The sequence below is a fragment of the Odocoileus virginianus genome, chromosome 21 (assembly GCF_023699985.2).
Source record: "Odocoileus virginianus isolate 20LAN1187 ecotype Illinois chromosome 21, Ovbor_1.2, whole genome shotgun sequence".
In the NCBI taxonomy this organism is placed as follows: Eukaryota; Metazoa; Chordata; class Mammalia; order Artiodactyla; family Cervidae; genus Odocoileus; species Odocoileus virginianus.
This window is the reverse complement of record NC_069694.1, coordinates 28,069,346-28,091,688: the sequence shown is the minus strand read 5'-3', so window position 1 is coordinate 28,091,688 and position 22,343 is coordinate 28,069,346. Positions and strand designations below refer to the sequence as shown.

At 41.3% G+C, this 22,343-nt stretch overlaps 1 protein-coding gene across 4 annotated transcripts in view; it reads right to left on the bottom strand.

The window, feature by feature from the left end:
* The window catches only part of HERC3 (HECT and RLD domain containing E3 ubiquitin protein ligase 3), a 144,749-nt gene that overhangs the window by 71,589 nt on the left and 50,817 nt on the right, over positions 1-22,343 (bottom strand). For all 4 annotated transcript variants that reach the window (XR_002309035.2, XM_070452128.1, XM_020869001.2 and 1 more), the window contains exons 5-10: positions 17,217-17,293; positions 16,168-16,389; positions 14,508-14,599; positions 12,850-12,980; positions 12,122-12,282; positions 9,837-9,913 (exon numbers count right to left, since the gene is read on the bottom strand). Coding sequence is in view for 3 of the 4 variants with exons in the window: in XM_070452128.1 (XP_070308229.1) it covers positions 9,837-9,913; positions 12,122-12,282; positions 12,850-12,980; positions 14,508-14,599; positions 16,168-16,389; positions 17,217-17,293 (760 nt within the window). In the remaining variant the exon portion in view is untranslated. The remainder of the gene's footprint in view (positions 1-9,836; positions 9,914-12,121; positions 12,283-12,849; positions 12,981-14,507; positions 14,600-16,167; positions 16,390-17,216; positions 17,294-22,343) is intronic.

The window sequence follows — 22,343 nt, the reverse complement described above, 5'->3', positions numbered from 1 at the left end:
TTTTTTTAATTAGGAAAAAAATTTTTTTCTTGTTTTTTTTTCCTTTTTCTTTTCTTTTTTTTTTTTCTCTTATTTCCTTTTAAAGTCCTCTATTATTCCTCTACTACTCCTTAATTTTCATTTTCATTTCACTATAACCTTGCAAAAAAAAAAGAAGCCCTATTTTTAAACCGAACTTCATATATATTTCTAAAATTTTTTGTTTTTGTTTTTCATATTGTATTTTTAAGAGTCTAACCTCTACTCTAGATTTTTAATCTTTGTTTTTCAGTATGTGATATAAATTGTGGACATTTAAGAATCCAATGTTCAGTTCCCATTTTTATTCAGGAGTGTGTTGATTACTCTCTCCCACTTTTGACTCTCCATTTTCTACCTCAGAACACCTCTATTTCCTCCTTTCTCCTTCTCTTCCCAATCCAATTCTGTGAATCTTTGTGGGTGTCTGGGCTACAGAGAACACTCTGGGAACAGAGAACTGTGTAGATCTGTCTCTCTCCTCTTGAGTCCCCCTTTTTCTCCTCCTGCCCATCTCTATCTCCCTCCTCCCTCTCCTCTTTTTCATGTAACTCTGTGAACCTCTCTGGGTGTCCCTCACAGCAGAGAATCTTTTCACCATTAACCTAGAAGTTTTATTATCAGTGCTATATAGTTGGAGAAGTCTTGAGACTACTGGAAGAATAAAACTGAAATCCAGAGGCAGGAGACTGAAGCCCCAAACCTGAGAACACCAGAAAACTCCTGACTACATGGAACATTAAGTAATAAGAGACCATCCAAAAGCCTCCATACCTACACTGAAACCAACCACCACCCAAGTGCCAATAAATTTCAGAGCAAGACATACCACACAAATTCTCCAGCAACGCAGGAACATAGCCCTGAGCGTCAACATACAGGCTGCCCAAAGTCACACCTAACACATAGACCCATCTCAAAACTCATTACTGGGCACTCCATTGCATGCCAGAGAGAAGAAATCTAGTTCCACGCACCAGAACACTGACGCAAGCTTCCCTAACCAGGAAACCTTGACAAGCCAATTGTCCAACCCCACCCACTGGGTAAAACCTCCACAATAAAAAGGAACCACAGACCTCCAGAATACAGAAAGCCCACTCCAGACACAGCAATCTAAACAAGATGAAAAGGCAGAGAAATACCCAACAGGTAAAGGAACATGAAAAATGCCCACCAAGTCAAACAAAAGAGGAGGAGATAGGGAATCTACCTGAAAAAGAATTTAGAATAATGATAATAAAAATGACCCAAAATCTTGAAAACAAAATGGAGTTACAGATAAATAGCCTGATACAAATAGCCTAAATAGACAAAGATTGATAAGATGCAAGAAATGTTTAATAAAGACCTAGAAGAAATAAAAGAGTCAATTAAAAATGAATAATGCAATAAATGAGATCAAAAACACTCTGGAGGGAACCAAGAGTAGAACAACGGAGACAGAAGATAGGATAAGTGAGTTAGAAGATAAAATGGTGGAAATAAATGAAGCAGAGAGGAAAAAAGAAAAAAGGATCAAAAGAAATGAGGACAACCTCAGGGACCTCTGGGACAATGTGAAACGCCCCAACATTCGAATCATAGGAGTCCCAGAAGAAGAAGACAAAAAGAAAGGCCATGAGAAAATACTCGAGGAGATAATAGCTGAAAACTTCCCTAAAATGGGGAAGGAAACAGCCACCCAAGTCCAAGAAACCCAGAGAGTCCCAAACAGGACAAACCCAAGGCGAAACACCCCAAGACACATATTAATCAAATTAACAAAGATCAAACACAAAGAACAAATATTAAAAGCAGCAAGGGAGAAACAACAAATAACACACAAAGGGATTCCCATAAGGATAACAGCTGATCTATCAACAGAAACCTTCCAGGCCAGAAGGGAATGGCAAGACATACTTAAAGTAATGAAAGACAATAACCTACAACCTAGACTACTGTACCCAGCAAGGATCTCATTCAGATATGAAGGAAAATTCAAAAGCTTTACAGACAAGCAAAAGCTGAGAGAATTCAGCACCACCAAACCAGCTCTTCAGCAAATGCTAAAGGATCTTCTCTAGGCAGGAAACACAGAAAGGTTGCATAAATATGAACCCAAAACAACAAAGTAAATGGCAACGGGACCATACCTATCAATAATTACCTTAAATGTAAATGGGTTGAATGCCCCAACCAAAAGACAAAGACTGGCTGAATGGATACAAAAACAAGACCCCTATATATGCTGTCTACAAGAGACCCACCTCAAAACAAGGGACACATACAGACTAAAAGTGAAGGGCTGGAAAAAATATTCAACGCAAACGGAGACCAAAAAAAAGCAGGAGTCGCAATACTGATATCAGATAAAATAGACTTTCAAATAAAGGATGTGAAAAGAGACAAAGAAGGACACTACATAATGATCAAAGGATCAATCCAAGAAGAAGATATAACAATTATAAATATATATGCACCCAACATAGGAGCACCGCAATACGTAAGGCAAACACTAACGAGTATGAAAGAGGAAATTAATAGTAACACAATAATAGCGGGAGACTTTAATACCCCACTTATAACTATGGATAGATCAACTAAACAGAAGATTAACAAGGAAACACAAACCTTAAATGACACAATGGACCAGCTAGACCTAATTGATATCTATAGGACATTTCACCCCAAAACAATCAACTTCCCCTTTTTCTCAAGTGCACACGGAACCTTCTCCAGAATAGATCACATCCTGGGCCATAAATCTAGTCTTAGAAAGTTCAAAAAAATTGAAATCATTCCAGTCATCTTTTCTGACCACAGTGCAGTAAGATTAGATCTCAATTACAGGAAAAAAATTATTAAAAATTCAAACATATGGAGGCTAAACAACACGCTTCTGAATAACCAACAAATCATAGAAGAAATCAAAAAAGAAATCAAAATATGCATAGAAATGAATGAAAATGAAAACACAACAACCCAAAACCTATGGGACACTGTAAAAGCAGTGCTAAGGGGAAGGTTCATAGCATTACAGGCTTACCTCAAGAAACAAGAAAAAAGTCAAATAAATAACCTAACTCTACACCTAAAGCAATTAGAGAAGGAAGAAATTAAGAACCCCAGGGTTAGTAGAAGGAAAGAAATCTTAAAAATTAGGGCAGAAATAAATGCAAAAGAAACTAAAGAGACCATAGCAAAAATCAACAAAGCTAAAAGCTGCTTTTTTGAAAAAATAAACAAAATTGACAAACAATTAGCAAGACTCATTAAGAAACAAAGGGAGAAGAACCAAATTAACAAAATTAGAAATGAAAATGGAGAGATCACAACAGACAACACTGAAATACAAAGGTTCATAAGAGACTACTACCAGGAGCTCTATGCCAATAAAATGGACAACTTGGAAGAAATGGACAAATTCTTAGAAAAGTATAACTTTCCAAAACTGAATCAGGAAGAAATAGAAGATCTTAACAGAGCCATCACAAGCAAGGAAATCGAAACTGTAATCAGAAATCTTCCAGCAAACAAAAGCCCAGGACCAGACAGCTTCACAGCTGAATTCTACCAAAAACTTAGAGAAGAGCTAACACCTATCTTACTCAAACTCTTCCAGAAAATTGCAGAAGGTAAACTTCCAAACTCATTCTATGAGGCCACCATCACCCTAATTCCAAAACCAGACAAAGATGCCACAAAAAAAGAAAACTACAGGCCAATATCACTGATGGAACATAGATGCAAAAATCCTTAACAAAATTCTAGCAAACAGAATCCAACAACATATTAAAAAAATCATACACCATGACCAAGTGGGCTTTATCCCAGGAATGCAAGGATTCTTTAATATCCACAAATTAATCAATGTAATACACCACATTAACAAATTGAAAGATAAAAACCATATGATTATCTCAATAGATGCAGAGAAAGCCTTTGACAAAATTCAACATCCATTTATGATGAAAACTCTCCAGAAAACAGGAATAGAAGGAACATACCTCAACATAATAAAAGCTATATATGACAAACCCACAGCAAGCATTACCTTCAATGGTGAAAAATTGAAAGCATTTCCCCTGAAATCAGGAACAACACAAGGGTGCCCACTCTCACCACTCCTATTCAACACAGTGTTGGAAGTGTTGGCCACAGCAATCAGAGCAGAAAAAGAAGTAAAAGGAATCCAGATAGGAAAAGAAGAAGTGAAACTCTCGCTGTTTGCAGATGACATGATCCTCTACATAGAAAACCCTAAAGACTCTACCAGAAAATTACTAGAGCTAATCAACGAATACAGTAAAGTTGCAGGATATAAAATTAACACACAGAAATCACTTGCATTCCTATACACTAACAATGAGAAAACAGAAAGAGAAATTAAGGAAACAATACCATTCACCATTGCAACAAAAAGAATAAAATACTTAGGAGTATATCTACCTAAAGAAAAGAAAGACCTATACATAGAAAACTATAAAACACTGATGAAAGAAATCAAACAGGACACAAAGAGATGGAGAAACATACCGTGTTCATGGATTGGAAGAATCAATATTGTCAAAATGGCTATACTACCCAAAGCAATCTATAAATTCAATGCAATCCCTATCAAGCTACCAACGGTATTTTTCACAGAACTAGAACAAATAATTTCACAATTTGTATGGAAATACAAAAAACCTCAAATAGCCAAAGTAATCTTGAGAAAGAAGAATGGAACTGGAGGAATCAACCTGCCTGACTTCAGACTCTACTACAAAGCCACAGTCATCAAGACAGTATGGTACTGGCACAAAGACAGAAATATAGACCAATGGAACAGAACAGAAAGCCCAGAGATAAATCCACGAACCTATGGACACCTTATCTTCAACAAAGGAGGCAAGGACATACAATGGAAAAAAGACAACCTCTTTAACAAGTGGTGCTGGGAAAACTGGTCAACCGCTTGTAAAAGAATGAAACTAGAACACTTTCTAACAACATACACAAAAATAAACTCAAAATGGATTAAAGATCTAAATGTAAGACCAGAAACTATAAAACTCCTAGAGGAGAACATAGGCAAAACACTCTCCGACAGGAATCACAGCAGGATCCTCTATGACCCACCTCCCAGAATATTGGAAATAAAAGCAAAAATAAACAAATGGGACCTAATGAAACTTAAAAGCTTTTGCACAACAAAGGAAACTATAAGCAAGGTGAAAAGACAGCCCTCAGATTGGGAGAAAGTAATAGCAAATGAAGCAACAGACAAAGGATTAATCTCAAAAATATACAAGCAACTCCTGCAGCTCAATTCCAGAAAAATAAATGACCCAATCAAAAAATGGGCCAAAGAACTAAACAGACATTTCTCCAAAGAAGGCATACAGATGGCTAACAAACACATGAAAAGATGCTCAACATCATTCACTATCAGAGAAGTGCAAATCAAAACCACAATGAGGTACCATTACACGCCAGTCAGGATGGCTGCTATCCAAAAGTCTACAATCAATAAATGCTGAAGAAGGTGTGGAGAAAAGGGAACCCTCTTACACTGTTGGTGGGAATGCAAACTAGTACAGCTGCTATGGAGAACAGAGTGGAGATTTCTTAAAAAGCTGGAAATAGAACTGCCATATGACCCAGCAATCCCACTGCTGGGCATACACATCGAGGAAACCAGATCTGAAAGAGATACGTGCACCCCAATGTTCATCGCAGCACTGTTTATAATAGCCAGGACATGGAAGCAACCTAGATGCCCATCAGCAGACGAATGGATAAGGAAGCTGTGGTATATATACACCATGGAATATTACTCAGCCGTTAAAAAGAATTCATTTGAATCAGTTCTAATGAGATGGATGAAACTGGAGCCCATTATACACAGTGAAGTAAGCCAGAAAGATAAAGAACATTACAGCATACTAACACATATATATGGAATTTAGAAAGATGGTAATGATAACCCTATATGCAAAACAGAAAAAGAGACTCAGATGTATAGAACAGACTTTTGGACTCTGTGGGAGAAGGCGAGGGTGGGATGTTTCGAGAGAACAGCATGTATATTATCTATAGTGAAACAGATCACCAGCCCAGGCTGGATGCATGAGACAAGTGCTCGGGCCTGGTGCACTGAGAAGACCCAGAGGAATCGGGTGGAAAGAGAGGTGGGAGGGGGGATCAGGATGGGGAATACATGTAACTCCATGGCTGATTCATGTCAATGTATGACAAAACCCACTACAATACTGTAAAGTAATTAGCCTCCAACTAATAAAAATAAATAAATAAATTAAAAAAAGAAAATCAGAGCTACCAAGAGAACATTTCATGCAAAGATGAGCACAATAAAGGACAGAAATGGTATGGACTTAACAGAAGCAGAAAAGATTAAAAAGAGGTGGCAAGAATACACAGAAGAGCTATACAAAAAAGAGCTTCATGACCCAGATAACCACAATGGTGTGATCACTCACCTAGAGCCAGACATCCCTGAATGCCAAGTCAAGTGGGCCTTAGGAAACATCGGTACAAACAAAGCTAGTAGAGGTGATGGAGTTCCAGTTGAGCTATTTCAAATCCTAAAAGATGATGCTGTGAAAAGTGCTGCACTCAATATGCCAGCAAATTTGGAAAACTCAGCAGTGGCCACATGACTGGAAAAGATCAGTTTTCATTACAATTCCAAAGAAAAGCAATGCCAAAAAATGTTCAAACTACTGCACAATTGCACTCATCTCACATGCTAGCAAAGTAATGCTCAAAATTCTCCAAGCCAGGCTTCAACAATACATGAACCATGAACTTCCAGATGTTCAAGCTGGTTTTAGAAAAAACAGAGGAACCAGAGATCAAATTGCCAACATTCACTGGATCATCGCAAAAGCAAGAGAGTTCTAGAAAAACATCTACTTTTGATTTATTGACTATGCCAAAGCCTTTGACTGTGTGGATCACAACAAACTTTGGAAAATTCTTAAAAGAGATGGGAATAACAGACCACCTGACCCGCCTCCTGAGAAATCTGTATGCAGGTCAAGAAGCAACAGTTAGAACTGGTCATGGGACAACAGACTGGTTCCAAATCAGGAAAGGAGTATGTCAAGGCTGCATATTGTCACTCTGCTGATTTAACTTATATGCAGAGTACATTATGTGAAATGCCAGGCTGGATGAAGCCCGAGCTGGAATCAAGATTGCCGGGAAAAATATCAATAACCTCAGATATGCAGATGATACCACCCTTATGGCAGAAAGCAAAGAAGAACTAAAGAGCCTCTTGATGACAGGGAAAGAGGAGAGTGAAAAAGTTGGCTTAGGACTCAACATTCAGAAAACTAAGATCATGGCATCCAGTCTAATCACTTAATGGCAAATAGATGGGGAAACAATGACAGACTTTATTTCTGGGGGCTCCAAAATCACTGCAGATGGTGACTGTAGCCATGAAATTAAAAGACGCTTGCTCCTTGGAAGAAAAGCTATGACCAACGTAGACAGCTTATTAAAAAGCAGAGACATTACTTTACCAACTAAGGTCTGTCTCAAAGCTATGGTTTTTCCAGTAGTCATGTATGGATGTGAGAGTTGGACTATAAAGAAAGCTGAGCACCAAAGAACTGATGCTTTTGAACTGTGGTGCTAGAGAAGACTCTTAAGAGTCCCATGGACTGCAAGGAGATCCAACCAGTCCATCCTAAAGGAAATCAGTCCTGAATATTCATTGGAAGGACTGATGTTGAGTCTGAAACTACAACACTTGGGCCACCTGATGCAAAGAACCAACTCACTGGAAAAGACCCTTATGCTGGGAAAGATTGAAGGAAGGAGGAGAAGGGGACGACAAAGGATGAGATGGTTGGGTGGCATAACTGACTCAATGGACATGAGTTTGAGTAGGCTCTGGCAGTTGGTGATGGACAGGGAAGCCCAGCATGCTGCAGTCCATGGAGTCGAAAAGTGTTGGACACAACTGAGGACTGAACTGAACTGAAGTAAATCTTAAGAGCGTCTTATAAAAATGGAGTATGTCACTACACAGATGCTTTTTCTTGGGTCATTAAGAGATTCTTCATGTGTCACGGTAACAGAGTAAAGACATATTTTGACCAATCTCTGCATCTAAACAAATACCTAGGCTTAATAGCATAAATAAAAGTGTACGGGTTTCAGTGTTTATAAGAAAGAGCAATACCTTTCTAAGTCATCTTCTATTTTCAGTTGCTTTATTCTTTATCTTACATTTTTAATGCATACCACTCTTCCAGTTGTTTAAACTTTAACCTGCCCTGTTTCTACAACAATATGCTACTTTCACTTCCTTCTAATCAATGTTTAGTTTTCTGGTTTCAACAATGTTAATTACAGTAAATTTAAAATTCAACTACATATATCAGATACCATATTTACAAAAGGAATGAAACTAAGTTTTACACTGAATTTCACAGGAAAATTAAAGTTGGTTAATCAAACCACTTTCTTAGAAAAGGAATACTTCAGACTGTACTACTTGTGGTCACAAAGTAATTATCTCACAAAGATTCAGGGCTTTTCATATTTTGCCTTACTGGCATGTTAAAGAAACAAAGAATAGTTTCAGCTTTTGTCAAGGTTCCTCTGTGAAGCACTGAAGCTGGGCCTAAAATAGGTCTGAAGCAACAGCTCCAACTCAGTGCAGATGGCTGCACTCAACAGAACCTTCTGCAGCATCCTGACCTGGATAATATCCAACGTCAGTATCAGCTATCCAACCTGCAGCCTCAGACTCCACAACCTTTTCTATCAGTCACCGAGAATGATACTGACTAGAAGGCAAGAATATCGTGTGTTGAGAGATCGCACAGTATCAGAGTAATGGGGATAGTTTCCAGCACCAACAGGGCCCTTGTGTCCACAGAACTTCATTTTTCTTCCCAAGCTACTCTGATTCCTTTGTCATCACCAGCAGCCCTTCCCTGCTCTTCCAGGGGAAGTGAGGATCAATGCACTACATATGGCTAATCCTCCCCAAGCGCTGACTGAATAAAAGAAGGGTCAGGGGAAGGGAAGGGAAGGGAGGGAGAGAGGAGAGAAGCATAAGAGCAGCAGGGTGTAGAGGACAGAAAACAAACCTGTGGTGCTCACTTCAGAATGATTTTTCTCATCCAGAAAGAGGGGAATGAATTAAAGCCCTGTCACCGATAGCATCACCGACTCAATGGACATGAGTCTGAGCAAACTTCGGGAGATACTGAAGGACAGGGGAGCCTGGTGTGCTGAGGTCCACCTGGTCACAGAGTCGGACATAACTTAGCAACTGAACAACAACACCAATACTTAGCCCACGTTCTCTTCCACCTCCAACCCTAAGAGAATATCATTCGCCCACCACAGAGATGCAGGAGACAACCTGAGGGAAATTTTAGTGTGGTTTTATAAGCAGACGATAAATAATAAAGGATATCTGGATGGCATCTCTTATATTCAGTATATACTCAATCACATCAAACAAGCCCAGTGAGTTCTCAAATACCTAGCATTTGTTGCTACTTAATAGGGAAGGAAACAATAGAAAGTCAAGTAATCCCAAAGTCTCTTTTGGGACAAATCTAGATATAAATAAATAATTGTTAATTATAAAGTAGAACTCTGTGATTAAATACCAAGAAAATTATTGGCACTTCAAGGAAACAAAATGGAGATTACTTCAAAGTTTAGTCAGCTTATTTTAATAATATAAAATTGGTAGAAACAAAACAGTAATGCTGTTCTCATGTAATTATTATTCATTAAAATAAATATTGGCTCACCATTATTCCACCCCCAAGATAATAGTCAAAAGAAAATTTTACCTCATATTTGGAGCAAAGTACAAAAGTCTGGTCTCCTCCAGAGAAGATCTGCTTAACAATATGATATTTAAAGCGATCTGTCAAAAAATTTTCAAGAGCATGTTTTTCAACAGTTAAACTTTTTCCTTGATCCCCTTTTCTAACATTGCAAAACATGTTTCTGAGTGGTTTCCTATTCATTTAATTATGTCAGAGAAGTAAGAAACCTCCTCTCCTGGCTCTCTTCCCAGGACTGTTTCTACTTCAGTTAAAACTAAACATATAAAACTGTATCTTCCACTCTAACCCCCTCTTCCTCCTGCCAACTGCCAGCCAGTCCTGACCTCGTTTCTATTTTTTCATTCTAACTCTGTCATGACACTGAAGTTTACAACAGTCACTACTATAAGCCGTAACGTCAGCTATGACACCACTTAGAGCATCTGCGCGTGGAGGTCTGCAGCCACTTCCGGATGAAGCTCGCGGGACAGATGGACCTCCACGTCCTGCTTCCGCTTTGCCTCCCATCACACTGCGCCCACAGCGACACTCTCAGCCCGCCGTCTCCCTCAATTCTAACACGCCACACTACTTCACACCTCCAGGCCTGTCCCTTTACAGCCCCCAGAGCACACTGCGTTCTCCGGAGTGGCGCCCCCTAGAGCATGACGGGAAGGTGCTCCTGGAATCGCGCAGTTCCGTGGTACTCCCCGCAGCCTACCCCTTCACCGTCCTCCACCTGGCTAAGGCCAAACCACCCTTTAAGACACAGCTCAAACTTCCTCTCTCAGGAACACTATGCTCCCAAATTACCATGAAGGTTCCTAAAACCAGCATCATATAACAAATTGAAATTCACCTACTTACATTATAAGTTTTATCCTGTAATTAAACTTTGAAAACTTTGTGGTTTAAAATTAACCTACATACTGGAGTTTTTAAAAATTGGTGTATTTCTTAAATATATGCTCCCTAAGATGAGTACAATCTTAGAGAAAGAGAAATGTTAGCCTTAGAGAAAAAGAAATTTATAAATGACAGATAAGAGGACACCTAGCCATTTTTCCACTTTGGGGAACATGATCAAAACAAAATCTTATTTATTTTACATTTCAAGTTCCACTACATTCTTAGATGCTCATATATTCATTCCATGAATATTTACTGAGTGAAAAGGTTGTGCCAGACCCTGTGCTATATGCCAGGTTTACAAACAGGAAATGACTCCGAACCAGGGTCTCCTGCATTGCAGGTGGATTCTTTACCAACTGAGTTATCAGGGAGGCCTTCCCTGTACTTAAGTTTCTCATACTCCAGAAGGGTACTTATGGTTGTTATTGTTAAAATTCTGATTAAGCCATAACTGTGCCCCTTTATAGTCTTCAAAATCGAAATCAGTTATTAAATCACACTTCTTTGTAATGACTCTCCATCTCCATTTAAGCTTCTGGATTTATTGCTTCAAGTTACTCTTACTGAATGACTGCCTTATTTTGATTTCCAGTGAAATGAACACTGTGTTACTTAACTATTTTTTAAGAGAAGAAACAGAAATGCCATGAAAAAAAACTCATATTGTGACCAAAATAGCAATCGTAAAGGGAAGGTAACAAGAGTTCAGCATTGAAAGCACTGGCTTTAAAGTTCACAGAGAACAACCTGGTGGTCAGCAGTGGCAGGTGGTGGGAGAGGGTAGGACAGAGTTGGGGGGCGGTAGGTACAGTCTACTGAGGGTGAGGCAGCCTACAAGGATGTTTTGTACAACACAGGGAATACAGCCAATTATTTTGTGATACCTGTAAATTGAGTGCAACTTTTTTAAACTGTAAAGTTTTTAGAAATTAAAAAGAACACAGGTTTTAGAAAGAGGCGGGCCTGGGTTTAAATTCTGCCCCCAGAATCTACATCATTTTGGGCAAGCTACTTAACCTCCATACGATTCAGTTTCCTCATCTCCAACAGAGGGATAACAGCTACTAGTTCTTAAGGTTGTTTTCAGTGCTTAGCATGGTAGTAGAACTTGGTTAAGCCTTCAATAAATATAAATTTTCATTATCAGCAACAATAGTAAATAAAATGTATATACCACAATCAAAATCCTTATGGCCAAAATAGAATTTTTGCTTTATTCTCTAGAATCTCAACTGTAGATAGTAAGTGCTCAAATATTTGTCGACTGACATTAGAATATCTCGTATTTATTCCCTCCAAAAGAACTGAAGGTTAAAAAAAAAATAATACATGTTCTATAACAAGTGTTTTTAGCACTTAAAACACCATTAAATTTCAATAAACATCACTCTTACCAGCTCTGGCTGAAAGTTGGCCACTGTGGGCGGCCCAGTAACCTTTCACAGGAGAAGGGCACTTGACGTTACAAGTGTGTCCAGTTCCTAGTTGGCCTCTGGCTCCACAACCAAATGCATAGATGAGTCCAGAAGAAGGCACAAAGGCTAGGGTGTGTTGTCTGGGGGAAATAACATAAGTTAACCCAACAGCATTGCTTCTACTGATAATGAATGAATACACACACTGACTTTTAACAACCATATGTGAGCACAGTAATTCCTACAGGTGACCCCAGAAGCCTACCCCCTCATGTTTACACATGCTTGTTTTTGCAATGCTGGATCTTCATACCACCCTTCACTGATATACTAGGTCATTGGGATGGGGGTAAGACCTGGAAAGAGTTTAAGGGCCTGCTGCATTTGGGATGAACAGAAAGAGGCAGGGAAAATCAGCAAAATTTCCAAGATTTCTTTGAGGCTCTCTCACTTTCCTTTCTACATGTCTCCCTCACGTCAGGCTATCCTTTATCCCCAAAGAACTATACTGGCCCCATGTAGCTCTGCTTCTCTAAAACCCTTCCTTGCCACACCCTGCTCAGATTGAACTCTCTCCAAATTTTCAACATAGGTATGCATGCAGTTGATTTCTTAAAACAACGCTGGTTAGGAGTAGCCACATCACTACAAAGCAAGATCCATTTCTGAGTCTTAATAGATCTGAGGAAGTTCTTAGGAGCACTCACCTGCCACAAGCAATTTGAGTGACTTCACTGCCCATCAGCTCCAGAACTCTTCTTGGATTGACCTCATCATTCATGGAATCATGTCCAAGTTGCCCACAGGAACCAGCACCAAAGGTAAACACACCTCCACTCTAACAAGGAGCAAACACCACATAAGTGCACTGTGTCTCTCAGTTTGGATACACTCCTCTTAACTTCTGTATACAAAATTCATATCACAACAGTCTGTACAAGAACACTATGCCCGCTTGACTCTTAGACAAATCACTTCTTTGGAATGTTCTCTAAATAGAAAAGAGAATTTTAAAACAGAATTTAAGACTACATCTTTATGGAACAAAGACAGTACTGTTCAAGGGAATGTGTGCCATCTATATATACATTTTAAAAGTAGTTTAAAAGTACAACCATGTTAATAAACAGGAATACAAAAAAAGGAGAAAAAGGTAGGTGAAATGAGATGAACTTTACATGACTATTCTTATGTAAGAAATTAAATGCTCCACAGATTCTTTAGTAAGATTTTTTTTTTAGCAGCTATACTTGAACAAACACTAAAGCATTTTATTAAAGTGAATCTATAACAATTTGTTCAACATGAAAACACTTTTTCATTCTTTCTAGATATGACTGTCTTAGAAGCAAAAGAAATAGGTTGAATAATGTTAAAACATTAATTACACTGCTCTTTCTTTTTTCGTCATTCAGTTGCTCAGTCATGTCCAACTCTTTGTGACCCCACCGACTGCAGCCCTCTAGGCTTCCCTATCCTTCACCATCTCCCAGGGTTTGCTCCAACTCTTGTTCATTGAGTCAGTGATGCCATCCAACCATCTCACCCCGCCTTCAATCGTTCCCAGCATCAGGATCTTTTCCAATGATTTGACTCTTCCTATCAGGTGGTCAAAGTATTGGAACTGCAGTATCAGCATCAGTCCTTTCAGTGAATATTCAGGGTTGATTTCCTTTAGGATTGACTGGTTTGGTCTCTGCTGTCAAAGGGAGTCTCAAGAGTCTTCTCCAGCACCACAGTTGGAAGGCATCATTCTTAGGTGCTCAGCTTTATTTATGGTCCAACTCTCACGTCCATATATGACTACTGGAAAAACCATAGCTTTGACTAGATGGATCTTTGTTGGCAAAGTAATATCTCTGCTTTTTAATATGCTGTCTAGGTTTGTCATTGCTTTTCTTTCAAGGAGCAAGTATCTTTTAATTTCATGGCTGCAGTCACCGTCCACAGTGATTTTGGAACCCCAAAAAAAAAAAGTCTCTCACTGCTTCCATTGTATCTCCATCTATTTACATGAAGTGACGGGACCAGATGCCATGATCTTCATTTTTTGAATGTTGAGTTTTAAGACAATTTTTTCACTCTCCTCTTTCACCTTCATCAAGAGGTTCTTTAATTCCTCTTCACTTTCTGCCATAAGGGTAGTATCATCTGCACATCTGAGCTTATTGGTATTTCTACCTGCAATGTTGATTACAGCTTAGGAACACAGAATATCGCTATATGTATTTCAAGGTTATCGATATAGAATTATTTTTATATACTATTCCTACTCTGAAAGACACTATCAAAAATAATCAAGCAGTGATAATCATCCTTATTATAACAGTACCATAGAACAAACCAGAATACTGAAGTCCCTTACTTTTGTAAGAACTGCTGTATGTTCTTCTCCACAACTGATATAGACGACTTTCTGTGTTCGCAGGAGCTTCACATGGCAAGGAGACTCTCGATCTAGAAAAAGAGAAATATCAGAAAGTCAGTATCATCTATCTTTGAGATGAAATATGCACAGTTCTCTTAGCCTCAATTTTGGGTCCCCCTTGATTCCTGATTCTCCTCTTCAGCTTGCTGCCTGAACCTCCACTTGGATGTCTAACAGACATCTCATTTTTAACATATTTAGAGCCCAATTCCCCACACTCCCCGACTCTGCCCACCTTCCTCCCTACTTCCCCATACAGTTTTCCTCATTTCATAAATGCAGCTTTACCCTTCCACTTTTTCCTCTCTTTAATTCAAAGTACATCCAACAATGAGGAAAAACAACTGGCCCTACCTTCAGAATATATTCAAAACCCATCTTTATTCCCACTGCCTCCAAAGTGGTCTTCTAGCTGCCCCGTGGCCCGATTCTAGGCAAAGTCAAATCAGATTACTCTTCCCCTCAACACCCTCGGTGTCTTCTTTCACCGAGAGAAGCCGAAATCCTTACCCTGTCCTTCAGGGCCCTACACTGCAGGGGCTCCCTTCCTCTCAGAGCTCCAGCTCCGCTACTCTTCGCCCTGCTCATCTCATCCCCAAGCCTACCATGATTGCTCCCACATCAGAGCCTCTGCACACCCTGTTCCCTCTGACCCGGAACAGTTTTCACCCAGCTCCTCTAAACACCTCCTCTTCTACTGGACTTCCTACAGGGCTCTGCTAAACATCTTATTCAAGAGGCCTTCCCTGGGTACCTTATGTAAAATAGGAAACTTTCCTCTCAAAGCCTCTGACATACTGCATACATTTGTTCTTGTTCAGTCCTGTCTGACTCCTTGAGACCCTACGGACTGCAGCACGCCAGGTTTCCCTGTCCTTCACCATCTCCTGGAGCTTGCTCAAACTCATGTCCAGTCAGTCAGTGATGCCATCAAACCATCTCATCCTCTGTCACCCCCTTCTCCCCTTGCCTTCAATCGTTCCCACCATCAGAGTCTTTTCCAATGATTCAGTTCTTCGCATCAGGTGGCCAAAGTATTGGAGCTTCAGCATCAGTCCTTCCAATGAATATTCAGGGTTGATCTCCTTTACAATTGACTGGTTTCATCTCTTTGCTGTCAAAGGGAGTCTCAAGAGTCTTCTCCAACACCACAGTTCAAAAGCATCAATTATTCAGTGCTCATCCTTCTTTACGGTCCAACTCTCATGTCCATACATGACTACTGGAAAAACCATAGCTTTGACTAGATGGACCTCAGTCGGCAAAGTAATGTCTCTGCTTTTTAATATGCTGTTGAAGGTCAGTCACAGCTTTTCTTCCAAGGAGCAAGCATCTTTTAATTTCATGGCTGCAGTCACCATCCACAGTGATTTTGGAGCCCAAGAAAACAAAATCTGTCACTGTTTCCACTGTACACATATTGGCTGGTTGTCTGTGTCTGCCCATTAGCATGCAGTCTCCACTAAGTCAAGGGTATTATCTGTTTTGGTCCTTGCTGCACCCTTAGTGCCTGACACGGGGCAAGCACACAGAAGCTCCTCAGGAAGCATGTACTAAACAAATGAAGTTAAGAGGGCCACGTGAAGACTTCACCCACCTTTCTCATCACTGAGCCCGAGCTGCCCTGCATTATTCATCCCCCAGCCAAATACAGCTCCTGAGAGTGACAGGGCAAAGCTGTGGGCCCCTCCTGCGGCCACTTGCGCCAGCGGGATCCCCTCCAGGGACCTCACCCTCTGTGGACTGGCTTGGGAAGGGAACTCCTTCCCCAGGCCCAACTGCCCGTGGCTGTTTCTCCCCCACGTGAAGAACTGGCCATCTGAAATCAGAAGAAGATAACTGGTATTACCAGAAAGATACAAGTTCCATTCACAAATATAAACTGATTAGAACAACGGAGTTCCCCTGAGGCTCACTTGTTGTTGCCCCCCCCTGCAACACACACCCAAGAGCAAGGAAGCAGACACACTTCATGGTGTGAGAATCTCACCATCAGAACTCCCACTTGTCATGATAACACAGAGATCAACACCCTTCAAAGGCCATTAATATTTATGCAAAGAAAAAACTAAATGTTTAAATCAGTTCAGTGTTGAATAGGCCAATTATCAGGCTTAGATGCACTAAGCAAAGGGAACTAGTTCTGACCATACCAGGACTACAAGAGACACGGGACTTCACAGGGTCCAGCTATGATCCGGACAACACCACAGAGAATCAGGCAGGACGTGTTAGTGCTGACTTCCCCACAAATTTATCCTAACAGAATATAGCAGCATATGTTGGCTTAGGTTTTCCTAACTTCATCTTCTTCATTTATTTGGGTGCTTTATGGGGGAATAGCCATATGAGTTGTAGCTAATAAAAACCAATCCTCTGTTCAAGTACACTGATGAACAGTCTTGCCTCCTGCTGACTTTCCCTGAGAGGTGGAACAGCAGTGATAACCACGTTCTTCATCATCCACACCCTGGGAAAAGTATGAGCTACACAAGGGCTGTCTTAGAACTGTCTCTGTCCAACAGGAATGCATAGACCCTAACTAGTTAGTTAAATGTCTCCGGTTCCATCACATCACATAAAAATACAAAGAGAAATGGTTCCCAAATTAACACAACACTAGCATAGATTTTAACGTTACATTACCAGCTCCAAGAGCCAAGCAATGCCAGTTGCCACAGGAAACTTGTAATATTGTCTGCTGGTTCAGCTTTTGTATTAACCTAAAACAGAAAAGACTTTCCTTTTAAGAAGGGCATTCACAATGACTGGAAATATTCCCAACTAAATAAAATAGTTGTAATAAATAACATGTTTCACAAAACACTTTTTAAAATCAAATATATGATCTTACATGATAAAGTTCTATTAAGTCTTTCACTAACCTCCTGCATCTTTGGTAGTTACCATTTAAAAGAAAGAAACCCTGCTCTGCACTTAAACCCATGACCACAACCCTGTGTTAATTTCTACCTTGTCATCTCCAATTTATAGACAAAAGGTGCCAAAGACATACCCTAAGAACATGGTTGGTATCTAAATGGCTTTCAAACGAGAGAAATGGCATGATCTAGCAACCTCACTTCCAGGTACAAAACCAAATGAACTGAAAGCAGGGTCCCAAAGAGATATCTGTATACCCATATTCATAGCACCATTATTCACAAAAGCTGTAAGGTGGAAGCAACCCAACTGTCCATCAACCGATGACCAGAAAAACAAATGTGGTATATACATTTGGAATATGTATACAATGGAATATTCATCACACTCTTTAAGAATGGAAATTCTGACACATGCTACAATGTGGATGAAACCTGGAATTATGCCTAGTGAAATAAGCCAGTAACAAAAAGACAAATAGTCCATGGTTCCATTTACATGACATATCTAGACTAGCCAAATTCATACAAATCAAAAGTCTAATGGTGCCTGCCAGGGGCTAGATGAGGAGAAATGAGTTTTCATTTAATGAGTGTTGAGTTCTATTTCTACTAGAAAAACAGTTCTGGAGATTGGTCACACAACCGTGTGAATATACGCACACTAATAGTTCAATACACTATTGAATTGTACACTTAAAATGGTTAGGATGGTAAATTCTTTTAATTTTTTTATTTATGTATTTTTGGCTGTGTTGGGTCTTTGTTGCTGCGAGAGCTCTTCTCTAGTTGCAGTGAACAGGGGCTACTCTTCATAGCCTTGCATGGGCTTCTCATTATAGTGGCTTCTCTCATTGCAGAGCATGGGCTCTAGACACATAGACTTCAGTAGTTACAGTGCATGGGCTCAGCAGTTGCAGTTCCTGGGCTCTAAACAGGCTCGGTAGTTGTGGCCCATGGGCTTAGCTGCTCCACGGCATGTAGATTCGTCCACTGGCAGGTGGATTCCTTACCACTGAGCCACCAAGGAAGCCCACAATGGTAAATTTTATGTTAGGTGTATTTTGCCACAACTTTTAAAAATTACTAAGGGCAATGCTTCCAAAACTCTTGATTCCCTAGGATGGTAAAGAGGAAGATCATATGATCACTTTTTAAAACTCGATCCTCCACCAGCCCAGGTGGGATGCATGAGACAAGTGCTTGGGCCTGGTGCACTGGGAAGACCCAGAGGAATAGGGTGGAGAGGGAGGTGGGAGGGGGGATCGGGATGGGGAATACATGTAACTCCATGGCTGATTCATGTCAATGTATGACAAAACCCACTGAAATGTTGTGAAATAATTAGCCTCCAACTAATAAAAATAAATGGAAAAAAAAGAAAATATAGTTAAACAAACATACATGCACAAAGAAAATAAAAATTGTCATAGTTTCACCACTCAGCAATCATTACAATTAATACTTGGGTATCAACCATCTCTGTGCTGACCCATCTGTAACACCAAAATGGAAGCAGGCAGTAAACATTGCTTGCAATCATGAGAAGTACATTCTTTTGGTAATATATGGATGCCTTTGCCGTTCCAGCTCTTATGCAGGATGAGACTCAGTAAGCCTTAATTAAACACGTGGTTTAATTAAGGAATATAAGAGAAATATAGAAATATAAGAGTAGATTCCTAGCCCCAAAGAGTTCACTTACACCAAATATGTATGTTCAGAGTTTGGTAACCTGATTTATCTGATTACAACAAGCACAATTTAACGGTGCCTTTTTCCTCTTTGTCACCTTGTATTATAAACATAGGGATACCATTTTTAATGGCAGTGTCTTACTTTTTATTTATCCCCAATTCTCTCCTTTTGAAACTACAATTTCCCACTTAGTTGCAAAATGCACATTATCAGCAGAGATCAAAGGATCAAAAGTCCCATCCTCACAGAAACTTAAATTCATTTCTACTTTTTCATGAGTCTTTGTCCCTAAACTGTAGCAATAACTTTCTCATATTAAAAAAAAAAAATACTATACAAACAGAAAAAAAAATATAAAATAAATAAAACTCGATCCTCTGCTTGCATATATGAAAGAGATAAGAACAGTACCTATTCACAGGGTTGTGGTGAGAATTAAGTGAAAAAAATGTTTGGCACTGCCCAATAGAGTTTGACAGCCTGAGAAATATCTCCTGCTTCCTATTTTAATAATTCATAGGTTGCCAAGTTCCTCTTCATTAAGTGTATGCCATGGGAACAAAAGACACAGAGGGGCATTTTACAAGATAGATGTCCAACAGGGAAATCGGGGGTTATTTAGAGTAACAGGTAAATGTTGCTTTAACAGTTTATTTTCTCAGATATAAAAAAAGTTTATAAATTAGAGTTCACATATGCATTTAGTACCAAATAGAACCCAACCATTTTTTATGGAGATAATTTTAAATTCACAGGCAGTTGTAAGAAATAATATAGAGATCCCTTGTAGGCTTTATGCAGTCTCCCCCAGTGATGGCATTTTGCAAAACTATAGAGCAAAAAAAATCGTAACAGGGATACTGACAAAAATACAAACTACCAATCTCACTTCTTTGTCCCCAGTTTTATTTGTACTCATTTCTGTGTTTATAGCATTTCTGTCACCTATGTAGGCTCATGCATCCACCACCATATTCAACGTTTCCAACCCAAGGATTCCTCATATTTACAACCACTCCTCCCCTCCTCCATCATAGCGCCTGGCAATCATTAATCTACCTGTCATTTCCAAAATGTTGTCACTTAAAGAATGTTATGTAAATGGAATCATATAGTAGGCAGCCTTTTAGGATTGGGTTCTTTTTCACTCAGAATAATTCCCTGGACATTTGATATACACGCAACCATATTTTTGCTGCATGTATCAACAGCTTGCAGAATTCCGCTATTTTGAAAAAGCATTTATTTTCTTTATGGCTGTGCTGGGTCTTCGTTGCTCCGCAGGCTCTTCTCTAGCTGGGGTCAGCAGGGGCTACTCTCGAGTTGCCGTGTGCAGGCTTCTTACCGCGGTGGCTTCCCCTGTTGTGGAGCACAGGCTCCAGGACATGCGTGGGTTCAGCGGCTGTGACTCCCAGGGGCTAGAGCACAGGCTCCAGGACATGCCTGGGTTCAGCGGCTTGACTCCCAGGGGCTAGAGCACAGGCTCCAGGACATGCCTGGGTTCAGCGGCTGTGACTGCCAGGGGCTAGAGCACAGGCTCCAGGACATGCCTGGGTTCAGCAGCTGTGACTCCCAGGGGCTAGAGCACAGGCTCCAGGACATGCCTGGGTTCAGCGGCTGTGACTGCCAGGGGCTAGAGCACAGGCTCCAGGACATGCCTGGGTTCAGCGGCTGTGACTCCGGGGGCTAGAGCACAGGCTCCAGGACATGGGTGGGTTCAGTGGCTGTGACTGCCAGGGGCTAGAGCACAGGCTCCAGGACATGCCTGGGTTCAGCGGCTGTGACTCCCAGCGGCTAGAGCACAGGCTCCAGGACATGCCTGGGTTCAGCGGCTGTGACTCCCAGGGGCTAGAGCACAGGCTCCAGGACATGCCTGGGTTCAGCGGCTGTGACTCCCAGGGGCTAGAGCACAGGCTCCAGGACATGCCTGGGTTCAGCGGCTGTGACTCCGGGGGCTAGAGCACAGGCTCCAGGACATGCCTGGGTTCAGCGGCTGTGACTGCCAGGGGCTAGAGCACAGGCTCCAGGACATGCCTGGGTTCAGCGGCTGTGACTCCCAGCGGCTAGAGCACAGGCTCCAGGACATGGGTGGGTTCAGCGGCTGTGACTGCCAGGGGCTAGAGCACAGGCTCCAGGACATGCCTGGGTTCAGCGGCTGTGACTCCCAGGGGCTAGAGCACAGGCTCCAGGACATGCCTGGGTTCAGCGGCTGTGACTCCCAGGGGCTAGAGCACAGGCTCCAGGACATGCCTGGGTTCAGCGGCTGTGACTGCCAGGGGCTAGAGCACAGGCTCTAGGACATGCGTGGGTTCAGCAGCTGTGACTGCCAGGGGCTAGAGCACAGGCTCCAGGACATGCGTGGGTTCAGCGGCTGTGACTCCCAGGGGCTAGAGCACAGGCTCCAGGACACGCCTGGGTTCAGCGGCTGTGACTCCCAGGGGCTAGAGCACAGGCTCCAGGACATGCCTGGGTTCAGCGGCTGTGACTCCCAGGGGCTAGAGCACAGGCTCCAGGACATGGGTGGGTTCAGCGGCTGTGACTCCGGGGGCTAGAGCACAGGCTCCAGGACACGCCTGGGTTCAGCGGCTGTGACTCCCAGGGGCTAGAGCACAGGCTCCAGGACATGCCTGGGTTCAGCGGCTGTGACTGCCAGGGGCTAGAGCACAGGCTCCAGGACATGCCTGGGTTCAGCGGCTGTGACTGCCAGGGGCTAGAGCACAGGCTCCAGGACATGCCTGGGTTCAGCGGCTGTGACTCCGGGGGCTAGAGCATAGGCTCCAGGACATGCCTGGGTTCAGCGGTTGTGACTCACAAGGGCTAGAGCACAGGCTCAACAGTTGTGACGCAGGGGCTTAGTTGCTCTGCAGATGTGGGGTCTTCCCAGACCAGGGGTCAAATCCTTGTCTCCTGCACTAGCAGGCAGGTTCTTTACCACGGAACCACCAGGGCAGCCCAGAAACCCACTATTTTTTAAAACTGAAAAAAGTCATCCTGTCTTAGGGACCAATGTTTCAGAACTTTATGCAACAAGAGTCCTTTTCCTGGCCAGTTTCCTTGCAAATTCCCCACACTTCTCCATTTATGGGTCACCCTTACCCTTATCACAACCTTCACAATCACAGTTACAAAAAAAAAAGGTCAAAAGAAAGAAGACAATAAGAAATTGTATCATAAGATGGAGAAAAGGAGCCAT